Source organism: Danio rerio, chromosome 4, assembly GCF_049306965.1.
Source record: "Danio rerio strain Tuebingen ecotype United States chromosome 4, GRCz12tu, whole genome shotgun sequence".
Classification (NCBI taxonomy): domain Eukaryota; kingdom Metazoa; phylum Chordata; class Actinopteri; order Cypriniformes; family Danionidae; genus Danio; species Danio rerio.
Window position 1 is genome coordinate 5,881,420 of NC_133179.1, and position 16,543 is coordinate 5,897,962.

At 38.3% G+C, this 16,543-nt stretch overlaps 1 protein-coding gene across 2 annotated transcripts in view; it reads left to right on the forward strand.

The window, feature by feature from the left end:
- si:dkey-14d8.21 overlaps positions 1-16,543 on the forward strand; it is a 47,971-nt gene that overhangs the window by 28,913 nt on the left and 2,515 nt on the right. Inside the window, exons 1-7 of one of the 2 annotated variants that reach the window (XM_009300019.5) lie at positions 6,254-7,641; positions 8,921-8,962; positions 9,049-9,408; positions 10,243-10,551; positions 13,414-13,719; positions 13,803-14,105; positions 16,107-16,403. In XM_009300019.5, the coding sequence (XP_009298294.2) occupies positions 8,926-8,962; positions 9,049-9,408; positions 10,243-10,551; positions 13,414-13,719; positions 13,803-14,105; positions 16,107-16,403 (1,612 nt within the window). In that variant the 5' untranslated portion in view covers positions 6,254-7,641; positions 8,921-8,925. Of the gene's footprint in view, positions 1-6,253; positions 7,642-8,920; positions 8,963-9,048; positions 9,409-10,242; positions 10,552-13,413; positions 13,720-13,802; positions 14,106-16,106; positions 16,404-16,543 lie in introns of those variants that run through there. The other variant, XM_073946954.1, reaches the window with a different exon arrangement.

Consider the following 16,543-nt stretch of genomic DNA (forward strand, 5'->3'; position numbering starts at 1 on the left):
GCAAGTCGGGGAGGTGGGGACCCACCTCCAATGGTTTGTTTGAGGATCTGTTGAGGTTTGACCACTTGGGTGAAAGAATTAAGTAAAACATCCCCTTTGTAACTTATTTGACTGGGCCCAGTTAGGCTCTCTGTGGACAGTGCTTTTTTAGGCCAGAGAAGCCATTTGGTGAGCCCTGACATGGAAAACACTGCTGGATGGGGCCTCCTGACCCCTCTGCTCCCCCTAATGAACCCCAAAATCGTTCCTGCTGTGAATGATGACCTTTTACAGGGGTCTCTACAGACAACCTACCTAGGCCTGTTCAAATAAGCTACAGGTGGGATGTTTTTTTTTATCTATCTGCTAGAGCTGGAAAACCTCAAAAAACCTATTTAAGTGGATATGCAAGCCCCCCTGGGCCATCTCCAGGTGTCGAATCGTTGAAATTCCACCGTCCACGAACAGCCTATTTTATACATTGGGATAGATTGTAAGTAGGATGTCCAGATCTCAGCTTCTGGGCACAGTAGAGAGCCCAAACCTGCGTTTCTGTGCTAGTCTGGACACGCCCTATCTAGGGTGTGAATTTGAAGAAGATTGGAAAAACTTGAAAATTTGACCCAAAAAAACTCCAAGGGGTACCCCTTATAGATTTTTTGGGTCAAATTTTCGACTTTCTCCAATCTTCTTCAAATTCACAGCATGGACAGGGCATGCCCAGACTAGAACAGGAAGCCAGGTTTCAGCTTGCTAGCTCATGTAGAAGCTGAGATCTGGACATCCCACCTGCAATCTGTTCCATTCATAACAATAGGTGGTTGCTGGACAGTGGAGTTTCGAGGTGTTAACACCAGGGGGAAACACAGGGGGAGGTGGGGACCCACCTCCAATGGTTTGTTTGGAGATCTGTTGAGGTTTGACCACTTGGGTGAAAGAATTAATTAAAACATCTGACTTGTAACTGATTTGATTGGGCCCAGTTTGGCTCTCTATGGACAGTGCTTCTTTAGGCCACAGAAGTTGTTTGGTGAGATCTGATGTGGTAAAAATGCAGGGCAAGGATTCCTGACCCATCTGCTCCCCTTTATGTACTCCAAAATCATTCCTGCTGGGAATGGTGACCCTTTACAGGAGTGTCCAGGGACAGCCTACCTAGGCCTGTTCAACTAAGCTACAGGTGGGATGTTTTTTCTTTATCCATCTGCTAGAGCAGGAAAACCTCATAAAAGTGCCAAAAAACCTATTGGGGTGGATATGCAAGCCCTCTGGGCCATTTCCAGGTGTCGAAACGTTGAAATTCCACTGTCCACGAACAGCCTATTTCATACATTGGGATAGATTGTAAGTAGGATGTCCAGATCTCAGCTTCTGGACACAGTAGAGAGCCCAAACCTGCGTTTCTGTGCTAGTCTGGACACGCCCTGTCTAGGGTGTGAATTTGAAGAAGATTGGAAAAACTTGAAAATTTGACCCAAAAAAACTCCAAGGGGGTACCCCTTATAGATTTTTTGGGTCAAATTTTCGACTTTCACCAATCTTCTTTAAATTCACAGCATAGACAGGGCATGCCCAGACTAGAACAGGAAGCCAGGTTTCAGCTTGCTAGCTCATGTAGAAGCTGAGATCTGGACATCCCACCTGCAATCTGTTCCATTCATAACAATAGGTGGTTGCTGGACAGTAGAATTTTGGGGTTTTACCAGCAGGGGGCAAGTTAGGGGGAGCTGGGGATCCACCTTCAAAGGTTTTTTTGGGGATCTGTTGAGGTTTGACCACTTGGGTGGGTGGATCATGTAAAACATCCCACGTGTAACTTATTTGAATGGGCCCAGGTATGCTGTCTGTGGACAGTGCTTTTTTAGGCCACAGAAGCCTTTTGGTGAGCTCTGACGTGGAAAAAAAAACTGCTGGGTGGGGCCTCCTGACCCCTTTACTCCTTCTAACGAACCCCGAAACTGTTCCTGCTGTGAATGGTGACCCTTTACAGGAGTGTCTACAGACAGCCTACCTAGGCCTGTTCAAATAAGCTACAGGTGGGATGTTTTTTCCTGATCCATCTGCTACAGTTGGAAAACCTCAAAAAAGTGCCAAAACACCTATTGGGGTGGATATGCAAGCCTCCCTGGGCCATCTCCAGGTGTCGAATCGTTGAAATTCCTGTCCACGAACAGCCTATTTCATACATTGGGATAGATTGTAAGTAGGATGTCCAGATCTCAGCTTCTGGACACAGTAGAGAGCCCAAACCTGCGTTTCTGTGCTAGTCTGGACACGCCCTGTCTAGGGTGTGAATTTGAAGAAGATTGGAAAAACTTGAAAATTTGACCCAAAAAAACTCCAAGGGGTACCCCTTATAGATTTTTTGGGTCAAATTTTCGACTTTCTCCAATCTTCTTCAAATTCACAGCATGGACAGGGCATGCCCAGACTAGAACAGGAAGCCAGGTTTCAGCTTGCTAGCTCATGTAGAAGCTGAGATCTGGACATCCTACCTGCAATCTGTTCCATTCATAACAATAGGTGGTTGCTGGACAGTGGGATTTTGAGGTTTTACCAGCAGGGGGCAAGTCGGGGAGGTGGGGACCCACCTCCAATGGTTTGTTTGGGGATCTGTTGAGGTTTGACCACTTGGGTGAAAGAATTAAGTAAAACATCCCACTTGTAACTAATTTGACTGGGCCCAGTTTGGCTCTCTATGGACAGTGCTTCTTTAGGCCATAGAAGTTGTTTGGTGAAATCTGATGGGGTAAAAATGCTGGGCAAGGATTCCTGACCCATCTGCTCCCCTTTATGTACTTCAAAATCGTTCCTGCTGGAAATGGTGACCCTTTACAGGGGTGTCCGCGGGCAGCCTACCTAGGTCTGTTCAAGTAAGCTACAGGTGGGATGTTTTTTCTTGATCCATCTGCTAGAGCAGGAAAACCTCAAAAAAGTGCCAAAAAACCTATTGAGGTGGATATGCAAGCCCCCCTGGGCCATCTCCAGGTGTCGAATCGTTGAAATTCCACTGTCCACGAACAGCCTATTTCATACATTGGGATAGATTGTAAGTAGGATGTCCAGATCTCAGCTTCTGGACACAGTAGAGAGCCCAAACCTGCGTTTCTGTGCTAGTCTGGACACGCCCTGTCTAGGGTGTGAATTTGAAGAAGATTGGAAAAACTTGAAAATTTGACCCAAAAAAACTCCAAGGGGTACCCCTTATAGATTTTTTGGGTCAAATTTTCGACTTTCTTCAATCTTTTTCAAATTCACAGCATAAACAGGGCATGCCCAGACTAGAACAGGAAGCCAGGTTTCAGCTTGCTAGCTCATGTAGAAGCTGAGATCTGGACATCCCACCTGCAATCTGTTCCATTCATAAAAGTAGGTGGTTGCTGGACAGTAGAATATTGAGGTGTTAACACCAGGGGGAAACACAGGGGGAGGTGGGGATGCACCTCCAAAGGTTTGTTTGGGGATCTGTTGAGGTTTGACCACTTGGGTGGGTGGATCATGTAAAACATCCCACGTGTAACTTATTTGAATGGGCCCAGATAGGCTGTCTGTGGACAGTGATTTTTTTAGGCCACAGAAGTCTTTCCCACGTTCTAAAGAGGACAAAACTACTGGACAGATAAGCCCCAGGTGGCTTGGTACTATATCATGTTCAGAAATATGAATGTCAGTGCTTAAATTGACCAAAAGAGGCTGCACTAACCAAATGCGTTTAACCAAAATCCAACATGCAATCAACCAAAATCAACATCATCAGAAGTGGAAATATAGGGTAAATAGCAAAGTTGTGGCCTTTTGGGACCTCACCGAGGACTATAGCATCTTTGGAAAATGCACATCATACTTGTAGCTTATTCAGTGGACCTTAAATAGGCTGTCTGCAGATGGGATGTCCACAGACAGCCTAATAAGCTACAGGTGGGATGTCCACAGACAGTCTAATAAGCTACAGGTGGGATGTCCACAGACAGCCTAATAATCTACAGGTGGGATGTCCACAGACAGCCTAGCCCTCACCTATTCGGCGCTTCCGCTTAGGGGGTTCCTGTCGGTCCACTGCCACCCCGTGGCGATACCCAGATTGCAACAGAATGGGTAAAAAAAAAAAAGACTTTTTCAAAGACAATCCGCGCAGCCACCGGGGGAGCTAGGTGAACGGCGTCGCCTCTGAGCGGGTCGGGGGCTCTCCCACAGTGACCTGCGCGGTTGTCGGGCCATCAAAAATCGTCTAAGCTTAAATTTTTTTGTATTTGAAAAATCATCAAAACACCTAAGTTATTGAAAATATATGTGCAAAAGAACTAAAAATTGCTAATTTATTTAAAAAGGCTAAAGTTTCTGGTGTTAAAAATGTGCTTTTGAATTGAGTAAAAGGGTGTAAGCGCTTCGTTTTTATCTATTAATAAAGTATATATTATTTTACATTTTTAATGATCATAATTTATTATAAAATTCAACCAACTTATTATTATGATTGCCATCAAAAACGCAAATTAACTTATATCCTGCATAAAAATGCAAGTGAAAGGAACAAAACGCCGCCCTCCTGTGGGGAACTGTGTGTATTACACTGATGAACTTGTGTGCAATCATGAAACTCGAGCCTTTTTATTAAATAATTCGGGATTAGTTTGAAAAATCAACAGAACATCTACATTATTGAAAATAAATGTGCAAAAGAATTAAAATTGCTGAATTATTTAAAATGCTAAAGTTTCTAGTGTTAAAAATGTGCTTTTGAATAAAATAAAATGGCGTCAGAGCTTGGTTGTTATTTATTAAAATATATAAGTTTTTTTATAATGATCACTGCTCAAACTGCAACAAAACAAAGCACATTATTGGGATTGACATCAAAATAAAATACAAATACAAGTTAAGAGAATGAAAATACAAGTATAAAAATATATATATTTATAATAACTTGTATTTATAAAAATACAAGTTAAGAGAATGAAATACCGCCCTCCTGTGGTGAATTGTGTGTATTACACTGACACAGTTATGTTGAATAGTGATGTTTCACTTATGTTTCTAGTGTTAAAAATGTGCTTTTGAATTGAGTAAAAAGGTGGGCTTAAAATGTAAGCGCTTCGTTTCTATCTATTAAATATATATATATATATATATATATATATATATATATATATATATAATTTAAAAATGTTAATGATCATAATTTAAGTATAACATTCATCCAACTTTTTACTGATTGCCATTAAAAAGTTAACAGATATCTTACATAAAAATACGAGTTAAGGGAACGAAATACCGCCCTCCTGTGGTGAATTGTGTGTGTTACACTGACACACTTATGTTAAGTAGTAAAACTCGAGCTTTAATTTTTTCTGCATTTGAAAAATCATCAAAACATCTAAATTATTGAAAATAATATGTGCAAAAGAACTAAAAATTGCAAGTTTTTGAAAAAAAATGCTAATGTTTGTAGTGTTATAAATGTGCTTTTGAATTGAGTAAAAGGGTGCAAGCGCTTCGTTTTTATCTATTAAAAAAGTTTATATTATTTTACATTTTAATGATCATAATTTAAGTATAAAATTCAACTAACTTATTATTATGATTGCCATCAAAAACGCAAGTTAACATATCTTACATGAAAAATGCGAGTGAAGGTAACAAAACGCCGCCCTCCTGTGGGGAACTGTGTGTATTACACTGATGAACTTGTGTACAATCATGAAACTCGAGACATTTTTGGCTTTTATTAAATTATTCTTTGAAAATTTTTAAAAATCAATATTGAAAAGGCAATGCCGCCTTCCTGTGGTGAATGTCGTGTATGACATCGATGCAACTTATTTCTATAAGGCTATACAAAGAAAAACCTGGTATAAAATAATTTTACCTTTACTTTAAAAAACCTGATTAGAGAAGAAATCAGAGAAACGTATCTGATCGCAAGCATGTAACTTTTGCATCGCAGCAACATTTCGAAAATTAATTGACACAAAATTAAAATGAGATTTAATCAAAATCATTTAAAAACTTGTATGCTAATGAGTTGTGACGTCGTGACAGACAGGCCTACTGCTGTTACAATCGTTCCAAGTGTTTACAAGTATTAACTCATTTAATATTTCTGTACTCATCATTAGCTCTGTAAATAAATAATTATATGTCATTTTTATTTATAGTAAACATCAGGCCTACTTCTATAGTATTTCTGTATAATTTATGTGTCTTGTTGCTTTGAGGAACAGTTTTGCCGGTTATTTTGACGTATGAATTGGAATGTTTTCCTACCTGGTCTTCCAAGGGTGAAGAGGATATAACAGCAAACAAAATAACTATGGATAATGTGTTTCAGGTGTGCATTCGTCCTCTAATGGAAGTGAACTTTCACTCACGGACTTGTTTCATTCACTGAAACCTGAATGTTTATTCAATGATGGTCCTTTTTGTGGAAAACACCATATATGGACAACATCCTGCTTCCAAAAGATCCCAAACGAACATTCTAGTGTTCTAAAGTAGAACAGCGCAATCATAGAACGTATTATATGTAAACAATAATAATCAAACGACCCATTTCAACATGTGAGCCTTGAGTCATGCAGACGTTACTTCAACATTGTTATGACACCATATGCAAACCTCTGTCAGCTGAATTTTAATATTTATGAGAGCAGTTGTTACAAGCCGGCTCTTCCACTTGCCATTCGCACGCTGCAAAAATAAGCAAAAACAAACCAAATGCACTCTATGTTCAACAGTCAGTTGGCTTAAAATCTTTACGAGAACTGATTAGTAGTTCAAATGTCAATCAAAATAAAGCACATCAGCAACTTTTAAGAGGGGAAAAATGACGAATGACTCAAATATACAATATAACTGTCTAATCTAGACTAATATATTCAGCATTGAACTCCACTGTGTTATAAATGGGATTGTTCATGTTTTTATTGTAATAAGTTATCATTTTAAATGTTATACTGCATTATTATTTAAAATAATGTTTTCTATTTACTGTTTAATCTTATGAAATCAATTAAGAAATTACCCAATACAACTTTTACGTAATAAAGTTTGTTATATTTACCTTCAGCCCACAGCTCTCATTGGCACATTAAAATGTTTTGGGCACCCCTGCTTTAAAGCATTGATATTTCAGACACTGTTGGGCACCTGATTAGTTGCTGACATGTTTCCAGCCTCGTCCTTTAGTTTCTTTAAGATGCTCATTTGCATATTCTTGAAGCACGGCCATTCATTTCTCTTTTTCGGCTTATTTGAATAGTTAAATTCAGATTTGAGTGCCAAATGCGGCTGTTCTGCTCAAGATATTTTCAAGAAAATAACCCAAAAACATAACTATCTTTTTTTCTTCTTCTGAATTTCCCCTTATCCTCACTTTAAATACATTTGTACAATCATAGACTCCAGTATCCAACATGTGCAATCAGACTTACTTTAGTGCTCACATTTCTAACTTGAACTTCCCAGCTATCCTCAGTCATCCATTAGCAGCTCGAAGACTGTAATGGGGTATTCTGAGCATGTTTGTATCTAAATAAACACCTGAGATCAGTCTGAGGGAAGGAGGAGGTGCTCCTGCTAAACACACATCACATATGAACACATTCACTCATCCAAAGACTAAAGGTTGAAGCTGGTGAACATCTGATGAAGAGATCTCAAAAGGTTTGAGCTGCTTTTTTGGGGTAATAAGTTCTGATTTAGCTGCATGATGAAGATGTTAAATGACTTTGGTGGCATTATGCATCATTATTAGCATGATTCTTAGTCTATGTTATTGAAATATGAAGAGTTCAGATGCAAAAACCTCTAAAAGCCGCTTGAAATTGACTTAAAAAATGAGCATTTTTATAAGGAACCTGTCTATATTGAGTCAAAGGAAGAGATGGAGATGCTTGTCCATGCCTTCATCTCTTCACGATTGGATTATTGTAATGTTCTGTTTACTTGTCTGAACAACTCCTCTATGGATCGATTTGGAAGTTGTGCAGAATGCAGCGGCGAGTCTTTTAACTAACACCAGTAGGAGGTCACACGTTACTCCTGCGCTTAAGGCACTTCACAGGCTTCCTATTAGTTTTAGAGTAAATTTTAAGGTTCTGGTCATTCCATATAGAGCTCTGCATGGTCAAGCACACCTGTATATTCAAGATCTCTTAAGCAGTCACTCATGTAACCGGTCTCTGAGGTCTTCTGGCAAAGACCTGTTAGCCATTTCCAGAACTCGTCTTAAGACTAAAGGTGACCGTGCTTTCTGTGTGGTGGCCCCACGGCTCTGGAACTCTCTCCCTATAGCACTGAGAACTCTTGAGATTAGTTGAACTTTTTAAAAAGCATTTAAAGACGCACCTTTTTGGTCAAGCTTTTAATTAACGGCATTAGTGTTTCTGTATTTAATTAGTTTTTATATGTTTAACATGTCTTCTTTTATTGTCAAGTGTTCTTGTAGTTGTTTTCTCTTATTGTAAAGCACTGTCAATGTCTGGGAATGGTGCTATATTAAATAAACCTTTACTTACTTACAGTAATCTCAAAGCATACACTCTTTTAAAGATCTTTAAAATGAAATAACTCAACATCAACATAGGAGCTGAGGAAAAATGCTAATTTTCAATGGAAATTTCAGAGGATTTTGCATCTGAACTCTTCATATATTGTATTGCTAGAAATTAAATAGTGCATACATTTTTTATAATTAAATATTATTAATTAAATATGCTAAATATTCATACTATATGCCTTTTTAGGAGCCTTTTTAAATAATCATTGAGTCATTTAACAATGTTTTGATGTTTTGACTAATTGGTAAAACAATTAAAATATAAATTATCCCACTTTTATTTAAGGTTACTGAATTGCATTAAATCCTGCTGTTTTATAAGATAATTGTTAAGCTTTTAACTTAAATTATGATTGAAGTTGATTGTGCACTATTTTTCTGCAGTCACTATGCTGTACTTGTTGAGCTTCATCATTCTTCTCCTGGGTGAGACACACTTCTGCATGCACACACCAGTCCTGCAGCTTAAATAACACACATGGCAAAAATAAGATTTTGTGTTTCCCAAACAGACAGTGTAGAAAGCTTATCCGTCAGCATTCCCAGTCAACTAACTGCCCCAGTGCCACCAGCGGTGCGGCTGATGGACGGTGCAAATGCTTGTTCTGGAAGAGTTGAGATTTACTTGTATGAATGGGGCACGGTTTGTGATCAGGACTTTGACGATGTTGAAGGGAACATGGTCTGCATTGAGGCAGGTTGTGGTCCTCTCATTGGTGTGGTGCCTGGCGCTGCGTTTGGTGAGGGTTCGGGGTCAGTGCTGACGGATGACCTGAACTGTTTTGGAAACGAGAGCTCAGTGTTGGACTGTGAATGGGCTAATCAGACTGATGCATGCGACCACACTAAAGATGTCGGAGTCAACTGTGATCGTAGGTTATGAATTCTTACTCTTCTATTATAGCTTACAGGAGGGCCATTTTGGGTAAAGAAAATAGTCAATTGGAATAGTAAAGGAATCTTTTGTGCAAAGAAATATTCCATGGGATGCTAAAGGGGATGTACAGCTATGGGAAAAAATATTGACCACTTGAAAACTCTCAGTTTCTCTAGATTAGAGATGCCCAAACTAGGGCCCACAGGCCAAAGTTGGCGCATCATAACCTTTGATTTGGCCTGGCATCCCATCTGAGAAGAAAGAAAGAATGATGGGAAAGCTTTAGAGCTTTAGGCTGCACGGTGGCTCAGCGGTTAGCACTGTCACCTCAAATTTCTGTGAGGAGTTTGCATGTTCTCTCCATGTTCGCATGTGTTTCCTTCAGGTGCTCAGGAAAAAAAAAACATGCACTGTAGGTGAATTGAATAAACTAAATTGGTGCCTGTGTGTGAATGTGAGAGTATCTGGGTGTTTCCCAGTATTACGTTGCAGCTGGAAGGGCATCCACTGGGTAAAACATATGTTGAAAAACATATTATTTATTTATTTATTTATATATATCACTAAAAATGTATTTGTTATTTTATGCAAAATTAACTTACATTTTATTTCTAATTTTAAATTTCGGAAGAACTATCATCAGTAGTTTGCAAAAAAAGGCTTAAATCACATTTTACTCAAACATAAGTATATCAGTGAAACTGAGAATGAGTTTTATCGTAATTTCTCCCCATAGCTGTATTTAAAAATGTTACTGTATTATTCAATCTTATCATCCTGATATCAGTATGGTTATCATTACATGCTTTCTACATGTTCACATCTGCAGTTACTGTAAGGTTTGTAGGCGGCAGCGACAACTGTTCAGGAAGAGTGGAGATCTTCCACAGCAGAGAGTGGGGAACGGTCTGTGATAACAGCTGGGATATCATGGACGCAATGGTGGCGTGTGCAGAACGTGGCTGTGGAACACCAGCGTCTTTACACTTCAATGCTTATTTCGGGCAGGGATCTGGTCAAATATGGATGGATGGCATTATCTGCACAGGCCAAGAGACTTCACTTGAAAGCTGTGTGTTTAAAGGTTGGGGAGTGCACACCTGTACACACGCCGATGATGCTGGAGTCAAATGTTCAGGTGGGTACAAACATCACAGCCTGAAGTAAAAGCAAACAAACAGGGTATGTTTACATGCAGCAGTTTTTGTACATTAAGTCTGAATTGTGGAATTTAAAATGGCAGATTCTGAAAGTTCTGTTCATGCAAAACCTAAACCTTGAAATCTGATTCATATTTTCATTTACATGTGCATTTACTCAAAGATCTAAATGCATTTGGCAATGAAATAAATGATGAATGAAAGGATACTTGTCATTTTTGCCTCGAGCACTGTCTCTCTCTATTGAGGACTTTTTGCTTTGCTACTGTATCTAAAAGAAACACTTAAATTGTAAAAGGTAAACAAATATTTCACACAACATATTTTTGCATGCCCTAAATTTCATAAGGCCAAACAAATCTAATTCCTGGAAATTTAAATTCCAAAATGACAGATTTTGAATGTTATGTTTATATCTCTATTCTGTTTATGTCTCTATTATCTCCATCTCTATTCTGTTTATATCTCTGTTATCTCTATTTCTATTTTGTTTATATCTCTATTATGTCCATCATTATTTTATTGATATCTCTATCTCCATCTCTATTCTTTTTATATCTCTACTATCAATATCTCTATTCTGTTTATATCTCTATTATATCCATCTCTTTTCTGTATATATGTCTATTATATCCATCTCTATTCTGTATATATGTCTATTATGTCCATCTCTATTCTGTTTATATCTCTATTATGTCCATCTCTTTTCTGTTTATATCTCTATTATGTTCATCTGTATTCTTTTTATTTCTTTATGTTCATCTCTATTTTGTTTATATCTCTATTATGTCCATCATTATTCTATTTATATCTCTATTATCAATATCTCTATTCTGTTTATATATCTATTATGTCCATCTCTATCCTTTATATATGTCTATTATGTCCATCTCTTTTCTGTTTATATGTCTTTTATGTCCATCTCTATCCTTTATATATGTCTATTATGTCCATCTCTTTTCTGTTTATATGTCTATTATGTCGGTAACACTTCACAATAAGGTTCATTAGTTAATGCATTTACTAACATGAACTAATCATGAACAACACATGTACAGCATTTATTAATCATAATTGAACATTTACTAATGCATTGTTAAACATCCAAGTCCCTGCTTGTTAACATTAGTTAATGCACCATGAGTTAACATTAACTAACAATGAACTACTGTATTTTCATTAACTAACATGAACAAATACAGTAGTATATGTATTGTTCATTATTTGTTCATGTTAGTAAATGCATTAATTAACATTAACTAATGAACCTTATTGTAAAGTGTGACCATTATGTCCATCTCTATTCTTTTTATATCTCTATTATCAATATCTCTATTCTGTTTATATATCTATTATATCCATCTCTATTCTGTATATATGTCTATTATGTCCATCTCTATTCTGTATATATGTCTATTATGTCCATCTCTATTCTGTATATATGTCTATTATGTCCATCTCTATTCTGTATATATGTCTATTATGTCCATCTCTATTCTGTTTATATCTCTATTATGTCCATCTCTTTTCTGTTTATATCTCTATTATGTTCATCTCTATTCTGTATATAACTCTAAACCTAACCATAAAATTAGATTTCACAAATATCTATTGCCAAATCCCCAAATCTGTAATTTTGGAGCACTAAGTTAAAAGTTTAGATAAAATTATGAGAGGAATAAGAGTTTTGTTTTACATTATATATCAGTACATACATTTTTGTTAATAAAAAAATCCTGTGTTAAATGCCCACATTTATTTATCTTTTTTTACCCAAGAGAAATTCTTATAACTAAATTTCTGCAGTGCAAATATATTCCAGCTTTTACAGGAACCATGAAAATATTACTCTAGTGCAAAAGCCTCTTAAACATGATAACCCCAAAACTCTATCAATTCTGAAGGCTGATTTATACTTCTGCATCGAGTGATTGGCGAAACCAACGGCTTGCAGTTTACAAAACTTACTAGTAGTACTTACGAAATGCTAGCTGGCAGTGAGGTATTTCTGTTCCTCTGTGTCGAGTTTCTTTGCATGTATTTAGTTTTTTCCAAATGCTACAAATAGCTAAAACTCACTCATTAAGAGGAGGGAACCGCCGAATGTGCAACAACTGTAATCATAAAGTAAACACCAAACAAAACTGTCCAATTGGAGCTCCTTTACAGGATTCAACTCTTGTAAACACTCGCTCCATCTGGCTCGCGCCTCTCAGCACCGGACATGCACGTAACTGCAACCAAACCGACCAATTACAGAGCTTGTACTACGCGTCGTTGTGACATTTGACTAGTTATATTTTTTGAGAGGTGCACATCAGGGTTAGTGTCAGCCAGGGCGAGGGCTATGCGACCACACAGAGGCTGCCATACGCATGCCCTTGACAAAGAAATATAAATCAGCCTTGAGTGTGCCTCACACAGGTGAGTGGGCTTGACAAACCACCTGTAGAAAATACACTCTTTCATCTCTCTGACCCTTTAACTGATACTTGCACCAGTTTTGCAGACACTTTCTTACAACCTCTCTCTCTCTCTCTCTCTCTCTCTCTATATATATATATATATATATATATATATATATATATATATATATATATATATATATATATAACAGTCCTCTCTCTTTCTTTCTCTAAAAGCCCTCTCCCCTGAGCACTTCATTCTCTGAGCACTAACAGTTTCTTTGCATAATTAGCTCTTGTTGTGTTGTGTGTATTACCTTTTCTTGTTGAATCACTGAATGCCTACTTAATTGTAAGTAGCTTTGGACAAAAGCATCTGCTAAATGACTAAATGTAAATGCACAAGCTAGTAGGGTCTTCTTTTTTGTCTTGTAGAGGTCAGGTTTGCAGATGGACGAAACAACTGCTCTGGGAGGGTGGAGGTCCTGTATGATGGTTATGGCTGGGGAACGGTTTATAATGATGGCTGGAATCTGCTGGGTGGAGATGTGATCTGCAAACAGCTCTCATGTGGGACTGCGCTGAGTGTCACGAATAGGTCTTTTTTAAAGAGGGGTAAAGGGAGCATCTGGACGTACAACAATGCATGCACTGGCACTGAGATCTCTCTGAAAAGCTGCATTTCAGGGATCCAGAGTCAACCAGTTACCCACAACACTGATGCAGGAGTGATATGCAGAGGTAAGCGCCACCACAAACTAAACTACATCAATACTGCACGTCGATTGCAATGTGAATTCATACAAACTATTGTCTATTTTCAGAGGTGAGCTTGGTTAATGGTCCCAGCATGTGCTCTGGGACAGTGCAAGTTCGCTATAGTGGAAATTGGGGCACCGTGTGTGACAACAACTGGGGGGATCTGGATGGTCTTGTGTTGTGTCGAGAGCTCGGCTGTGGTCCTTTCAATAAGACATACAGTAGAGCTTATCTTGGCCCCGGTTCCGGTAACATACTAATGGATAATCTACAGTGCAATGGGAGCGAGTCCTCGCTGAATCAATGCAGCTTCTCTGCCTCTATAAGCTCCTGTACACATTCACAAGATGCCGGAGTTGTCTGTGGAGGTAAATATAAACAAAGAGAGTTCTGAAATCAACAGATGTGCTTATGTACAATAGCTGCAATAGGATATATGCTAAAGAACTTTTAATTTTCAGTAATCCAGTTAAAACGCTTTCGGTGAACTGTATGCTGTTACAGAATTGCATCATTTAATGTCTGTTTTCATAACAAAATCAATGATCTTAACTGCCTCATCAATATATGATATAAAGTGGGTCTCAGACTGTAAAAGAAGCACTGCATTAAATTAAAATTTTCTGCACCACGTCTTATTGTATTGATCCTGATGGTGCGTGCGCTTAATTTTAATTACGTGACAACCTAAATGCTCTAAAACAGGAGTGTCCAAACTCGGTCCTGGAGGGCCGGTGTCCTGCAGATTTTAGCTCCAACTTGCCTCAACACACCTGCAGGGATGTTTCTAGAAAGCCTAATAAGAGCTTGATAAGCTAGCCCAGGTGTGTCTGATTGGGGTTGGAACTAAACTTTGCAGGACATCGGCCCTCCAGGACCGAGTTTGGACATGCCTGCTCTAAAAGAAACCGTATAAAAATGAAAAAAGTCACATTAACTGTTCACCGGAGGTTTATAGGTAGGGGAAAAAACTGTTCATATATCCTATAGCCTGCAAAAAACATTAAGAAAATGCAGCTTAATTTTGAGTTGACTTTACAGCAGAAAGTTGTTCTCTGTTTCATATCAAGTAAATGTATGTTGGTCTATTTTACATTTGGTCAGTTTAGTGCTAATTCGTACAAATTCACATTGTAATAAAATGTCAAAATGCAAGCGAATTAGCAATCAGAAAGCATTGGGTGATCTAAGAATGTTCAGGATGAAAATACCACACTATAAAACTGTCTGTAAACACCAGTATACAACCTTATTACAGTTAAGTAACTCATAATTTGGAAAACATTTTTATTGCACAAATATATTCATGCTTTTGAATTTCATTATGGGGCCTTGATTTTGCATCTTGCAATATTATAAAAAGGCAAAAAAGTGACATTTAAATTGTTGATATAATCTACCAGTGTCTGGATTTTATATAATTCTGTACAATAATTCATAATGAAGTATTGACAGCTCTTTACCAGGATTCCTGGATTTCGTACCAGATTTTCATGACCAATAATTTTAGATTATATTAAAAATTTCAATAAAAGTTGCTCTGTTACACTTTTAATATAATAAGAGTGTACCCACACTAGACTATTGGAACCGTGCCCGGGCGCATTTCCCAGTTTGTTTGACAAATGTGAGTGCTCTGAATCAGTTGGTTCAGTTAGCCAGCCCTGGTCTGATTGGAGGTGTGCCAGAGCATAGTTCGGTTGGGCTTTGGCGTGGTACTCTTGTAGTATGAGTGCAAATCATGCCAGAGGGAGAAACTGAAGAGGCGACGTCACTTTTAAGTGACTGTTGCATACAGATTTATTAATAGTTCTTACTTTTTAATAAACACGAACTGTCATATTTGATTAAATATGCAACCCCCCTAACGGAACCCTCAGAAAACCTAATACGTGCAGCACGATGACTTTCATGAAATTTATCGAGCATCAAAAGTGGTGAGTCTGTTCAGCAAAAGATTTAACTGCGTGTCACTGCACGACTTAAAATAATAGAAGCAATATAACTAAAGAAAACTCCACTGTGTTAAGCGAGAGTGCTTCCCTTTAAAACTAAAGTCGCATCATTGATGACGTAAGCGTGCTCGGGCTTAGAGGGCAAAAATGCAAAGTGAGTGCAGGCCGAGAGGAGAGGGGACAATCGCACCTGGGCAAGGTTCAAGAAAATCGTGCCTAGTGTGAGTACACCCCAAAAGTATTTTAGGTAAACTATAGATGTTAAACTAGATTCAACATTGTTGGTGCATAGATCAAGCTAACATTGCAATTTGAACAGATGTTTTACAGTGTTAGCAACACAAACCTTTTCTGTGTGTTGACAGTAAGTATGCCTCGTGTCTGAGATATGTTGTTATTCATTCTCTCTCTCAGAAGTGAGGCTGGTGAATGGAGGCAGCAGTTGCTCTGGAAGGGTGGAGGTTCTTCGAAACAATCAGTGGGGAACGGTTTGTGGAGACAGCTTTGATATGACTGAGGCTGTGGTCATCTGCAGAGAGCTGGGATGTGGAACTCCAGTGGAGGTCAAGAGTTTTGGAAGCGGTGTAGGGCAAATTTGGTTGAATAATGTGCAATGCACAGGCTCGGAGTCTTCGCTGATGAACTGCAAGTCAAACTCATGGGGACTAAACAGCTGTGTGCATGAGCAAGATGCAGGTGTCGTGTGCCGAGGTAAATTAGATGCCTGACAGCATATCCATTCATTTTTTTACATTTCAAAAAAATGTATCCATTCGTGCACATTTCTGCTGTTCTGGCCTTTTGAGACCCATTTTGCTCCAATAGTTAAAGGTCCCATGAAGGGCTTTGAA